Here is a 15985-nt window from a genome sequence, read left to right as displayed (position 1 = left end):
ACCAGCAAAATACTTACGCTACTCTTCTGACAATCGAATAATCAGTATTCCCACTATGAAAACGAAATCATTAGGAAAACGTTATTTTGTATACCAGGGCCCAGCTACGTGGAATGAATTGCCCACTGAACGTAGACACATTCAAGAGTGCTCCTAAAACTCCCTTACTTCGACTGCAAGAACAAACTTAAAGACCAATAATGTTTCAAACCTTAAATATTTTCAGCAAGTTTTTATGCTATCTAATTTCATGGTGTTTGTTTTTTTTGTAATCATAGCATTATATACGTTTTTATGTTATAGGTGTTGTTTAATGCTGTAAAGCGTTTCGAGCTTCTAAACTGTAGGCGCTATACAAAGTCATTATTAGTAGTAGCAGCAGTAGTAGTGTTATTATTATGAAGGTTTTCTTCGCCAACTGGATCTAACTGATTCGGAAAGTGCAGATTATTAAACTAAGACCAACTCACCCACCCCAAAAATGAGATCACGAAAGTAATCTTCTATTACAAATAGTATTCCCCAAGTGTTTACGTTTGGAGTTATAATTTTTATGTTAGTTATGAAAAAAATCTTAATTACGATCAATGATTTTATTGAGCAGAGTGATTATTGATAAAGGCAGTTTTATGAGCTAATTGTTTCTTTTGATACTGAAATATTTTACGATATTGTATAAAAAAAAAAAGCATTTCTCGATTTGAAAAAAAATATTTTTCAAAGCAAATTAAGGATATTCTCATATCAAGAAATCCAGCAAAACTTTTTTCCTCACTAGGATAAAACGCGTTTCGTATTGTTAAGAAACATTTCAGTTTAAAATGTGGAAATTTCTTGCAGCAAGAAAAATGAGAGTAATGACGAAAATTAAATCTTGGCAAGGACACGTATGCTAATGCTGTAAACCAATGGTCTTGTTTCTATTTCAGTCAGTTGAACCTATTACTGCATGAAATAAACAATGTTACTAAATTTGTCAAATTATAGGGCACAAACTACTAATTAATTTTCCATATAACTTAATGTTGATATATTACACCAATAAAATTAATATGTACATTAAATTGACATGCATGCCGTACACACTTTCTTTCATTAGATTTTGAGACCTTTTCAGACATTTTTGATTTCCTCGTTCTGTTAAACAAGATGACCCCTAACCTTGACTTATCAGTATGGCCTCGTACCAAATAGTTCATGACCTACGTTTCCACTAGGAAAACAAGAACTGTTAAATAAAACCTAATGCGTTGTTTTCAAATAGTATGTATTGATTGAAGTTCATGAACATAGTAATGGACACAAAAATTAAATCCATTAACTTACCAAAGGGTGTATCTCAAAATATTTAGTACTCTTTTTTGTATTAAACCTGCACCAATAGACTAGTTCCCTTGTTCTAAAATATGTTGTGATCCGATACCGATAATTGGAATCAAAATCGTGACAAGACTTTGTTCCCAATAAAAACGCATGTCTTCTCATAAACAAAATCTAATACGATTTTCTTTTATTCAGGTAAATTGAGGAGAATGTACTAAACGAATTTTCAAAAATATATCTGCCTTTCTTATTTGTTTTGAAATTAGAGTGTACGTATTCTTTGATGCGTCACCATATAATTATACACTTTTGGGCAATGAATTTAATGGATATTACAAAGGTGTACACAACAAAATTTCGATAATATTTTCCAAACTACTGACATTGACTGCTGACACATGACTGTTATTGCAACTTTACTGTCTTCTTATCAATAAAGGCTGAATCTCGAATTGTTAGAAAAATCTAGCATAAATACAATCATGGTAAGATTTTATTTTAAAAATGACCCTAATATTTTCTCATAATTAAACATAGAAGGAAACTTTTAGTTGCAGATACTAAAATAATGTTGCAAGAATTAAATATGAGACCTATATATGCAGCCAGACATGCATACCAACTAATTATGTTTCTCAGCATTGAGTGTTTCGCTTAATTGTGCCAACAAGGTTTGTTCAAAATGTTCCATTCCTAATGTAAACAAAGTAAACTAATGATGTTATTGTTTTCAGCTAGTGTGATATTGACTACGTAAAAACACAATTATACCTATCAAATTGCATTTATATGTCTTGCAAAACAGAAACGTATGATACATCTTGATAGAATATGTCACCAACGCCATGCTAAGATTGCCTAATTTGGCAATTGTCTCTAATTAAATTGATACCAACTTATACTGAGTTTGTGAGTGTAAAAATACAGTTTTGACTTCCATGTACCGAATGTAGCTTGCTTGTGTGAGGAATGTGCATATGGGAAGCTGTTGCGGGGTTCCAAATATCATTGCAGCAACTCATCTATCATGAAGTAAGAGTCTTTTTACGAATTATTTAGGATTAAAGTTCTTTTAACAAAACAGTACCTTTCCTCCCTCACATCTCTGACTAGGTGAGTGCTAGTCAGATAATATGTTAGTATACAGTACTCTTACGATAATCAATATCATAACGGTCAGATGTCAGACATTCTGTGGTCCAAGTAGACAAGATTATCAATCATCCAACTGTCAATGTTAACTTAACGGGTGATAAAAGTTAATCACCAACCAGCATAGGCGTGAGTGGAATCAATATTATCAAACGTTGATATTTACTTAATTGCTGATAAAATATACAGTAAAAAGGGAGATTATCGGATCCATTAGGTCCATATACTTCCATTCACAATTTTACTTTTTGACCGAGATTCGATCATCAGATAACCTATTGTCCGGACGATTTTTATATCGGCTTACGACTTAAATTGATTTCTATACTACCCAAAATATATGCATCTACTTTACAATATCCACGTATCTGCTATCCAATACGATAGATTTACTATCAAACACGCCATGTATAGTGACCAAGTTTCAGACAACTATTCTCCAGCACTCGGCACTTAATTTTAAACACGATATTGTTGTGACCAATACGCCAAACTAACTAAGGATAGGATATAAAGGAATTTTACTTAGCCGCACATAATCACATAACGGAGTAGGAGTGTTCATATGTACACTATACCTACAAACATGCCATCAGACAAGAGGGGTAAAGGGCTCAGTTTCTGTGCATAAACATAGACATACACAAATATAAAATATATTTATTGCCAGTGATTGAGAAGTATCCCTGAAAAGGGTCTTTGGGATAGTTAATCAAAGAGGATTAGCTCATGTGGCACCACTTCCATGTTATCTGCAAGCTTTATCTTACTCCCAATCCATAGAGTAAGACCCTCTCCAATCACGCTTGCCTGTCACTACATACTCTTCCCTTTGAGATAGCTATGTCTGTACTCGTGGTAGTGGTTCAGGCTGACTTCACGTTAACGAAATACTCTGGATTAAGCAGCAAGTTGCACGTGATGATAGTCTACATATTTGCCATGACAACATATGAGGCAATAGGCTAAAGCACTTCTTTAACATAATTCAGGCAAGGTTTACGTTCTATCGTCCTATCCGAGTACGGTAGACGTGTGGCATACCATTGCTAAAGAACTCAAGTCGAATACACAGGGCTGAAATGAGGTGATTTATTGGTGTGCGCATGCAGTGAATACTTTTTATACCAGGACTGATAGACAGTAAGATAACTAGTGATGGTGTGATTATTCTCCAAAAAGATGATGATTACAATTTGGCTTTGTTCGATCCTTGTCTTTTTTTTCAAGAAATTTTGCCGGACGTAGCACATGCACCTACTTCTTCATCGTTGCCATTCTATTATGACTTCAGAACAAAATCCGAACGAGGAGTTACAGGTCGTTTTGCAGCTCCATAAAGAATAGAAACACACATTTATTCAAATACAACAAGAGGAAAACGTAAAGAACAAGACGAGAAGATGAAATTCTTGAATACTGGAAAAAAGAAAGAGAGTAAATACAAGATGATCAGTCAATTGCAAGAAATTCTAGTAAAGATATTACACTTGACAATAATGACTATTGCAAAACCTAAGAAAAAGAGACCTTCACAATCCAAGATTTAAAAACATTATACGACAAAGTCGACATGCACAATCATTGAGATGCATAGATTAGCGTCAATCACTCATACCACTAAAAAGCACGAGGAAGATGTCATGTCCGTACGTTGCTTTCATTCCAACCCCAATATTGTCCATTTTATCCATTTCAAGACCTTTCAAGAAAAGATTACTATTTCATGATTGCCAAATCAAGCAAAAAATGCAGTTCATGATAATGTGTGTGTGTGTGTATGTGTTTGTGTATGTGTTCCAGCCAATTCGTTTGAATACATTATCCACACTAAACGTTAATCGAGAAAAATAGACAAATACATCTTCTTTTTGATATTTTCTCGCGAATGTCAAACAGATTTAAATTTCAGAACAAATCATTAAAGTCCATGTTTCTTCTTCATTGATACTCAGCCTTTTTACTGTCTTCACTTGCATGGGCTTTTCTTGAGTTTCTTGTTATGTTTTGCTTTTAATTTATTTGCTGGAGCGGGTTCCTGTTGTTCTGTTTGTGCTTTCCAACGAGAATTCTACTGGTTCTCCTTTCTCTTGGGACACTCTAAGGACCATTGTCTTTTTTATATTAATATCAGTTTTCGTAATATTTCTATATCTTTAGTTTTATCTCAGATGTTATTTTATTTCGATGTAGTGGACATTCGGGAGTGCTTTGTTTTCCTGAGTGACATAACTAGTACTTTGACATTTGTCTCCAGAGGAGTATTCAAAAGTTTTGTTATTAAGACAAAAATCATTTTGATTAATCTTCTTGATTATGCATTAATTTCGACGAAATGTCAAATGATTGTGAAGCAGCATGAACAAATCTTCAATCTACTCAGTCGAAAATGAAGACCTCTTTCGCATAAGTATTATGGTTTATATGCAATTTAGCAAAGAAAGAAAGTGACTAAATTTATATAAACACTCCTGGGTTGCGGAAACAGGAACAACTCTGCCAGAAAAATATTACAAAGAAACATGTTCATAGAGATAACACCGTTAATCTCTGAATCAACTTAGTTGTACCTGTTCCACACCATGAGGTTTTCAACGATGGCGTCCAATCGGATTGTGGCGATTGTGGATTAGTCAGTTTTAGGAATTCGGAAATATTAGAGAATCTCGACAAGATACCTTAAAGTCTACATAAACAAGAGCAGAGTGAATTGAAAAACTATTATGTGAATATAATCCTTTTTCTAGGTATTCCGACCGGAAGAAATAAGCATTATGATGATGTGTAGACTCTACCCCTGTGAGAAAACAGTCGCACTGTATGTTTTCTCTCAGTCAGGAATATTTGAAAAAAGAAATTTAGTATTTCTTGGAGAATGATCTTATTGAACCAAGTAACAGTAATTGATGTTCACTGTGTATTATTGTTTCGAAACATGATGATACTTTCCGTACGTGCACTGCCTACAGACAAGTACACAGTGTGACCCAAACAAATTCATTTCCAGTATCATGAAATGATGATTGCATTGCCTACATTCAAAACAGAGAAGATATGTCACTAAATATTCGACCTTTTGAAAGGCTTTTGGCAGCTTCCATGCATGGAAAAAGAGAACAAACTCGGAATTTGTAATTCAAAATGGACTAAATTAATATAAAATGTTACCAGGTGATATTAAACATTCTCCATCAAATTTCCAGCATTTACTGAACTTGATAACATCTGGTATATATGGAAGTGAAGTGTACGTCGATGACGTTATTATATACAGCCACACTGTAAAAATTACCTTGAAACCATTCGGAAATATTTTGTTCTACGGAGTCATACAAATTTGACAATACTTTAATTAAAGCGAGTTTTGCCGTGCTCGTATTCCGCTTTTAGGAAACAATAACAGGTTAAACCTGTCGAAGTAAAGGTAAAGGCTATCTTTTAATTCCCAGTGCCTATCAGTGACAAGCACCTGATGTGATGTTGGTATATGGCTGGATATTATTGAAAATGTTGCCTGACTGTCTCCTAAATTGCTGAACTCCTGACCAAAATGTCGAGCAAGACAACCGCGTTGTTTTGGTCTGACAAATAAAAGTGTACCAATTCTTCAGCTCAAAATTTCAACCAATCATTTAAAATGTATGTTGATGCAAGTGAGGTAGGGTTGATGTCTTATTAATTCAAGTATATAAAAATGGTGTGGTGCATATAATGCGCTATTTCTTCAAAACATTAAATAGGCTCGAGAGAAATTAGTCCACTATTGAGGAGTTCTTGACTTTGATATTGGTTTTTCACACTTTAAAGTGTATGTTAAGTCAGTTCCTTCTCATATTATTGTATTCAGTGATCACAACCAGCTTACTTACATTAACACAATACAAAAGAAAAATCAGATGATGTTGACATGTACTTTGATGTTGCAGTAGCATAACATTAAAATTTGACACTTCAAGGGAAAAGAAGTCCTGATTGCTGATGAACTTTCACGTGTAAGTAATTTCTTGCTTTATGTTGTATATGTTTGTGTCATTCATAAGAGATCTTCCTGTATAATTGTGTTATTATATTCTCACATGCATGTTTGACTAGTACTTCAAAGCAAGCTTTATTGCGTAAGGCTTTCTGTTTCTTTATCAAGCTAGCTGTTATGTATATAATTAGTGTGACTTTTAACTTGGTGCATGACTTTTGATTTTTGTTTCGATGGTTCATTTATTTGGGCTATGTTACAAGGTAGGCTAATTTGAAAAAGGTCATGTATGGAGTAGACAAATTTTGAAGTGTTGACTATATACATATAAGGCGATAACATGGACAATTAAATCATTGCTATATGTATTATTTCCTGTGTTTTTGTCTTAATGTCAGTCTGCAATATGTGTAATGTTGCATTTAAATATGTGATACTAAATGTTCCTTTGGATTTCTGTCTGGATTTACATAGTGCTGATATAACTGTTTTGGAATAAACTATTATTCTGCGACTATTGTGAATGTACTCAGAGGAGTTCTAAATATTGTTATTGCGACACATTAAGACTGTTGGTACATGATCAGATTCGAGGGCCTGGAATTCGTTCTGAACAATCTGGTATTTTGTAAGCGTGTATGTAAAGGTCTCGTAGCCTACCTTAGGTTGGGATGGGGTGCTCCCAGTATTATCTATAATTATTACAGAAGACCCACCCTGGCTCGTGTTTGTTAGAAATTGAAGTAGTGAAAGAGATGCAAAGCTCTGAGCCCCCAGTCAGTGATGCCGACAGTTAAATTACTGAATACACAAAAGGTGAAATTCAAATAAACAACAAATGCAAATCTAAAATATCACATGAATAAATGCACAAGGTTACTACGAATTAACCAAATAGCGATTACAATATTCATTCTTTACATCAACATTGCTCATATCTCAAAATATGCATGTAGATCAAACACTACAAATGAATCAAACCCTACAAATGGTAAATCTACGTACTAACGATTCTAGTAATGAAGTATTAATACTGCACATAATTAAAGTACAATTAACTTGCCGCAATAGATTGTTACAATGGAGCAAAAAAGTCACTGACCTTTCCGAAGCTCCTTTGTAATTCCCAGAATAACAATGTTTCCCGCCAATTTCGAATGACGTCGGAGTAGCTTAGAACTTCCTTATGTAATTCCCGCAAGATGGTTTAGTGAATACTGACGTTTAGTTTCAAGACACTAGATTTAAAATTGCGATTCGAATGGTCTCCACGCCTTGCTCAGTTCCAAGTGGATGTCGATTCACCCATGGTCTACATAATTAGCAGACATTGCTCCCTCCCCGGCAGTCGGTCAAAGGTGGATTTACGACCCACACTTGATGTTCCTTTGAGCCTAACACCGAAAAGGCTGACACTCGCAACATGTATGAAGCGAATAATCAGCCTCAGGTCTAGCATATACATGCTGCAATCTGGAGATTGTTCCTTACTTATAACGTGACAGTGTAGAATGTTTCGGGATAAGTTTGGTTTTGAATAATAAATGACTGTAAGTTCGAATAAATTTTCATTTAATAACTTAAAGTATTAAATTATTACTTAAGTTTTAGAAAACATGTTGGGTTTTGTTCTGTCTGTTACTTAGTTTAGAGTTGTGACACTATAATTTGTATCACATAAATCCTTTTACATTTGAATTGATGTCTTCCTTGTTTGTGTAATCTGTAAGTTATATCGATATTTGATCGGTTGTCCATGCATCGCTATTATTATTTTATCCTGTCTAAGAGTGTCGTTTAAGATCTCTTCACAACTGAGTAATGTTTGTGAAAGGAACTGGACTTGTACGATCGTAGTGTAGACCCCTTAAATACTGTACCTAGTTAATGCATGTTATTAATCACAGACGTTTTATGACCTTTTCGGTACTCTTTACAGCCGTAGTATGCAACAACAATTCTAATATGACAATATCAATAACATAAAACGCTAGTTTGAAAACAGTATGTTATATTCAAACGAAAGTTTTCAAAGTGCCCTGCTTAATAAATAAAGCCTACCTTCTAGGGAATAATAAAGAAAATAAACGACTAAACTCTTGAGGAAGAGGTTGCATTTCATTTGCAGATCTTCCTTCGCACTGGATAGTAATTTGCCCTTAGTTACGAGTTTTCTTTTGTTAGTTTCAAGCATCTCTTTAGGAAATAAATTCTTGGGACCAGTATCTTCCTGATTCACCTTTTCTGTTTCATTTACTGTTTACATAACAACTTAGATTAGTATCAGCCTGTAAAGTAGTTTTAATTCTATCATGTAGAGGTCCTGTTGGCATTTGAAGTCTATTTTGATGAAAGCAAATGCCATACAAAGTATAATGTTCTGCTGCCATCACAAACATCCAATCAAACCCAGACGTTTTGTTTATTAGAAACGGACCTGATAAATAACAAAAGGCCAAGGTGACTTGCGGCACATGTGCTAACTATTGTCTGAATAAAGTACTTAAAGGCTTTCTCAGATACATTTGTATCTGAAACTCATTACTACGTGGATGTACTGAATTATAATTTATATCGATACAAGTTGAAAATATCAATTCTAGCTGTAAAGCCTACATTTAGGAGATATTTAGTGGGCTGTGTGAGCAATTATATGGCATTAAGGGTGACAACTTTATCGGTCACTGTTTCTAAAGATAGAACAGTGTGACATAACTTAAGAACTTATTCTGTATAAAGTATGAGTATTGGTGCTTTCTAATCCTATGACTAAATTGTACTAAACAATATTTAAAAAATTTGAAATAAAAAAATTCGGGGATGTAAAGAGCACCTCATTGCTTCGGTTGTGAAGGGTTGGTCTTGCTACGCGACGCGATAATAATTTATCCTTGCTTTTTAGTCTCTTCAATATTTTGTTGGTGACATTGATATATATTTACCCATGATGAAAAAAAATGTACAGCGCTTATAAAACCCCTAGTAAATATTCTATCTTCTCTACCAGAACCTTTAATTTGTAGACATTGTATTTATTGCAAATTAAAATGGATTATGGAAAAATTAAGGTTATAAAGAGTATACGCTCCGGGTCGTTTCGTTGTTAGTCAGAATGGTTAAGCACCAAGTCGCCGGCACCACGCTTGAGGTTGTACATGGTTTTCTTTTTGAATGCAGTCATACATTAAGATCAGCCCATTCTGACTGAAATGTATTTGGGAAAACGTAATAAAAAGGACACGAAGATTGGACCACAAGATGAATAAGTCTCTTCACACAAAATTAGATTTAAACAGAACTATTGATTACAATTATTCAAAATGTGGATTTTAGTTCTAATTGTTAAGTAAATAGTAAAACATTGTATATAGATTTTATTTGTTATAATCTATAATAAAATCGATTTTAAAAAATGGGCCAACGCCTCTATCTTACTGGTAAAATAATTTTAGTTTCTATGCTTGGATTTAATTACTTGATTTTCCAAGTAACACTGTTTTGATAATTCTCTGGAGAGAAGTACAGTAAATAATGTAACGGCTGGGTCGATGAAAAGATACTAATACAATTAGAAGTTAATCTTCACTGCTTACGTGGCTGAGTTAAAATCCAACAAGGCGCCCATTAATTTGTCATCAATGTGTTATTTTATTTGAATCGGGAATCATAATTATGTAACAGTTTATTTGTTATGTGTGAATAATCACAAAATGAAACGGAACATAAACGGTAAACCGCCGCATGGGGCAGTATCTTATAAACAATCTACAAATTCTGTCTATTATCCAGCAAACCTTGGTAGCGAAGATGTTAAGAGCATAAAATGCAAAGAAAATTTGCTTTCTACGAGTGGATAAGGGATATATGTCCTCTCCTGGCTGACAAAATTAAGTTCACACGGGCTGAAATACCAACATTCTAATGTATCCGAATGGCATGGTTCCAAACAGTCTTAGAATTCACTCACAATAACCCCAAAATATTATTTAGTCCAAAGAATCATATGATCCCTTCATAATTCCAATACATAACTTAAATAAAAAACTAATCTCAAAGTAAATCTGAACATAATATTAAATACTTGTATAGACTGAAAATAAAATGCTAAACGTAATAAAGATATGAATATAAATAATTGTTAACTTCTCTACTCGTATACATCTCTAGACGATAGTACCACTTTTTGACGCAATTTTTTCCTGAGGACACGTTTCACAATACATACCCACGTGAAACATGTCGCAATACTCAACCATACAAATGTAAAGCTATTCCAAGCCGTACACAAGTTTATTATCAAGGCTGTTATAAAACCTATTTATATCATTACTACCCAAATATATACCCTTTTCCTCTAAACATCTTTGTCCCTGACGCCAAAGAGCATTACCAATTTCAGATTGCAAAATACTGACAAAATCAAAATTGAGTTGGGCACAGAGACTAGCATAAACATTTTTTGAGACTTTTTTAATTGAATATTAGCAAAATTAGTTTCACCGGTGTAATGTTTTCATTGCTTTTATTATGTTCAATGCAACTTTAAAAAACTTTAATTCAAAGCTTTGAAGATAAGGTTGACCTGCAACGGTAAATTTAAGCATGACAAATAGATAGGTTCTGCAATTAGGAAGCCATATACCACTGACGATGTAATAACCAAAGTAATAACTTACTCTGAATACATCCATTAAGTGTATATTTTGTTCGTTTACAAATACGGTAGGTACAAAGAGATGAAAGTAATCAAAAAGTGAATGCTTCTAAGATTCATAACAGCTGGATACGGTTGAGTATGTTTGTGTGTAAATATTAAAGTTTAAGATTAATGCAGATTTTGTAAAACTGAATTAAAATCCATAGACATGGATGAGATTAACCAGTATAATCAAAACAAGCATGTACTTTCTAAGCCGAAGGTCAGCACTACAATTCCATGCACGTCTTGACCTGTACATTTCGGGCTGCAGTGGATCATATCTTGCCCTTGTGACGTTTAATCCACGTAAATATATGTTGGTAATTTCTCCTTAGTGATTTTGTATGAATTATTAAAATATGGAACAAATGTTTTCAAAACTTTTAAACAAAACTAGATAAGTCGAATCGGGGTGTGTCCATGAATAACAATTCAGTCGGCCCATGATCGTCTGTACCTAGACAGCATACGGGCCACTTTTGTCAGATATTAAGAGACACAAAGCCTGAAATAACTTCTCTTTCGAAATAATTTTAAAATATCAAAATGTGATACACGCATTCAACTTTAACTGAAACATATGAAAATTATTCATTAGATTCTATACATATTCTTCTACACTTACATGACCAACATTGTACTTTTAATGCATTATCGGAAGAGGTTAATGAGAGTAGGACTGTTTGATGATGGAAACTCCTGGGGTCGTTGGTATATTTTGTAAGATGGATCCCATGGAGTAATGACTGTTGATTACATGTTTAAGCTGTATATTGCCTCAATGATATAATATCTGGTTCACTGGCAATATACGGCGGTACATGTATTGACAGGATCGATACGGTACAAGCATTGGCATGTGGATGCTATCGCAAATTCCTTTATGATGACCTTGATTCTGACACCAAGTTTATCAATGTACTGAATATAGGCTTTTTATTTTGTAAAGGTTGGTAGGTATATTTACTCTAGAGGAACATTTCTATCCACTTTTACCCCAAAGTATTTCGGTCAAAAGCATTTAGTGCCTTAGCATAAAGTTATTATATCCACTTTTACCCCAAAGTATTTCGGTCAAAAGCATTTAGTGCCTTAGCATAAAGTTATTATATCCTTTAGTATGTGTGTATATCGCTCCCAACTAGCCCTTGCTAGTGTTTCATTTACCTGTATGCTATATAACTAAAATTTCTCCTTGAGCCTTATTTGTTTCATTTGAGATTTTGTCTTCTTTCAGCTTTTGTTGTGATAAAATGTACCATAATAGTTATAAAAGATATGTCAGTCGAGAAAATCGTGAACTACCCCTCATATGCCACGTACCTGACATCGAATCTGAAATATCGTGCGTGCATCTGCGAAATAATTCATTCGTCGATAACCTTACCATTTGTCGAGAACGTAATATGGAGTTGAAGTCACTTTTACCTCCATTCTCTCATTCTACACCACGACCGCTCCGGTGGCCTAGTGGTTAGAGCGTCCGCCTCGGAAGTGGGCGGTCGTGTGTTCGAACCCCGGTCAAGTCATACCAAAGACTTACAAAAATGTTGCTAACAGCTATATTGCGAGGCGCTCAGCATTAAGAGGTTACTGTTAGCACTGCTCGGCCTGGTGTCAGGATAATATGACTGGGTGGGACATCATGCTACATGTCTGCGGCATGATGCCCCAGTGTTAGACATCATTATAAACTGCCACACTGCAGACATCGTAGCGATAAGACTGAAAAATTGATAAAGCTACCTTAAAAGTCCTAATCATACACACACATACATTCTACATCACGCTTAATATTAGCTATTAGCGGCATTAATTCGCAATAGTTATGCATATAAGCTATTAATTGAGTAATACACACAATTTACCTAAACAATATCAACTGTTTAATATATTTGAAAATTAATAATTAGCAACAGCTTGGTTTTATAGGACTGCACCACGTTGATTTTATACGCAACAACATGACAATGATGACACATGATATTCCTGTTAGACAGCACGGGGCATTCTGATCGCTAAACATATAACTATGACATGTACTTAACTATTAGTCTCGCAACTACTGAGACAACCCATGTAATACTGTGAAGTGGTCTAAGTTTTGTGCAGGAAGAATGGCGGCTCTTCGTACACTCTAATCATTTTGAAGACTAGACATATTCTATGTATAGTTATGATCTATAACAGCGGTCATTGCGCTGGTAAATATTCGGATTTTGAGGTTTGTATAATTTGTATCAATACTTGCATTTTGGGCTTGAACTGAATTACACAGACAAATATGAACAATCTCATGCAGTTCGGATTTTTCGACATACTAGGTTGCATTCTTACAAAAATATAAATAAACAAATGAAAATGAAACATTTATTTCTTTTATACTCTTTAACAGTTTGTGTTTCTTCATTCAAATTGTTCCTGTATATTGCATACAACTTCCTGTGATCTAATATATTACAACACGTAACTGTTGGAGATACCAATACAGGGATATTCCGGTTCATCACTGTATGACGATGCCCGTATAGGTGTATGTTGTTGAGAGAAGAGGCTGCATCTTGTAAGTGGCTTAGTGGCATTATCAGTTTACTTCTCTTTGTTTGCACTTCTTACATGGATGGATGAGCTGATATTACAAAGTGTGTAAAACTTGAAAGAATAATGCTTAATACCTACTTCCAAAAACTGACAAATATATCTTTGTGTTCAAGCATTTATTAATCAATTATTGATGATTTACTCTGTAACTTTGCCTGTGTGTAAAGTAAGGCTGGGTTGAAGTAGGGAATAGGCACATGGAAATGTAAGAATCGAAAAGAGGAAATTTATACAATCAATAACGTAGCATGAGTTTTGAATTACTTGATGGCATTAAAACATGAAAATACTAGAGCTTGACATGTGAGTCATCAATAATTCCAATTAACAGAAACCGTGAAATTTACCCAAATAATTCGATTTTGAAAGTAAAGCTGTCCTGGATACCCCACTCATACACACTAGATTATCTATTGAAGCTAAACATTGTTGGTTTGGTCCATTCGTAAATCTGTATCTTTTACCCACAATGGTCATAATGTCAGCTGATTTTGTGTGATCAGCCTGACAAACGTAGTTACCGCTGTCGAGTGTATGAATGTATTTAAAGGAGATGGCCATAATATTTACCTGCTAATATGAATGAATGTACATAATTGTTAAATCAATACGCATTGAACAATAAGATATTGAACCATCAGCAAGTAATATATTCAGATACGCGAGCACGACGGCCGCTCCTGTGGCCCATGAGGTTACAGAGTCCTCTTAGATGCGGGACGTCACGGGGTCGAATCCCGACTGAGCTATACTAAAGACGTATAAAAACGGTAATAGCAACTGCTTCGCTAAGCTCTTATCATTAAGATGTTAAGAGTTAGGACTGGTCGGCCCGGTATCAGGGTAAATTATGACTGGGTGGGACATCATGCTACATGTCTGCGACGTAATGTCCCAGTGTTAGACATCACTATCAACTGCCACACTGCAGACATCGTTGTGATATGTCTGAATATTTTTTCAAGCTACGTTCAAAATCCAGATCGGGACCATTCTCTCACTCTCTCTCACACACCCGCACACAAATACACACACACACACAAACACACACAAACACACACACACTTGACCAGTATGACAGAAATATTCATCACCTCCAGTCAGCTCCAAACAAACGGAGGCTTAATTTATGTTTAAAGTTGAAAATGTAACAATATTCGATGAAGGAAGATCAGTCAATTCATTTTCATCATTTGACTATATTACAGTTCAGATCTTATCGTCCATTATACCATTACTATTTTTATATACAGTAAAGACTTAACTGCGATTAAGCAGAGTACTGCATTATGATAGAAGGCACATGGAATCGAGTCATTTATGACTTTAAATGTATATGTAAACTTACCTTGTCCTTGATAAATAAAGGCAAACATTACGACGTGAAATAGAAGGATTGTAGTCATTCTGGTTCACGATATACTTGTCCATGTAGATTCACCCTTTCCGTTTAGGCATTTAAATCAACCTTGTATCGATAGCGACAACAGCTATACGCGTGCACCAGATCCTTGTCCTCACCCAACTAGGAAATAAAAATGTTGATCTTGCTGTTAAGTATAGTATTTGTTTCACTGTCCTATCCTATGTAATCCGTCTACATAGTGCAGTCTCGTCTAGTATGTACATTACGTACGTTATAATCAAGAAGTTGATTCAATAATATTGTAATAACCTGCATTTAGGGAGTGAGGTATGCATGCGTGTATACGGTAAACACTATTCATACAAGCCGCCCAATTCGGTCTAGATTTAAAACACAATTATAAATCAGTGCATTAGTAGTGAATTGCTCAAATGAGTTGACGTTACTATTTTCTAGGATCCTTTGTTTGTTTACTTGTTGATTAATAGTTAGCTGGTATAGTCTACATGTTTTTGTGACAGCGAAACTAGGGAGTATCATGCCGGAGGTTGGCATCCTTGATAATTCGATTAATGACTATTTATAGTTAACCACTTAAGACTTTACAGTACATACTCAATGTGTTTATAGTCCCTGATGTTTCATCTGTATACGTCGACGCATTTAAGTTTGTTTTTCCTCTTCTTTATTTCTTTGGTAAATATACATGTTTACTACCCTGTCATGCGGTCTGCCTCGGTAATAGTGTAAGAGTGCATAATACGGTTTTAAAACCATTGCTATGAGTGACAGACCAACACGGTATGCGCCGCGAAATACAAAACTGTTTTTTTTTTCTTCTCTTTTTTCATCTTAGGGCAATTTAATCGAA

The 15985-nt window shown here is 34.7% G+C and overlaps 1 protein-coding gene across 1 annotated transcript in view; it reads right to left on the bottom strand.

Annotated features, from left to right (window-relative positions):
• Positions 1-15751, bottom strand: part of LOC149798405 (uncharacterized) — a 106092-nt gene extending 90341 nt beyond the window's left edge. The window contains exon 1 of the mRNA XM_089963605.1: positions 15097-15751. Coding sequence (XP_089819731.1) covers positions 15097-15154 — 58 coding nt within the window. The 5' untranslated portion in view covers positions 15155-15751. The remainder of the gene's footprint in view (positions 1-15096) is intronic.
• Positions 15752-15985: the final 234 nt, after the last annotated feature.

The sequence above is a fragment of the Sinohyriopsis cumingii genome, chromosome 6 (genome assembly GCF_028554795.1).
Source record: "Sinohyriopsis cumingii isolate HCF-2022 chromosome 6, ASM2855479v2, whole genome shotgun sequence".
NCBI classification, from domain to species: Eukaryota; Metazoa; Mollusca; class Bivalvia; order Unionida; family Unionidae; genus Sinohyriopsis; species Sinohyriopsis cumingii.
The sequence above is the reverse complement of the archived record's forward strand: the minus strand, read 5'-3'. Positions and strand labels throughout refer to the sequence as shown.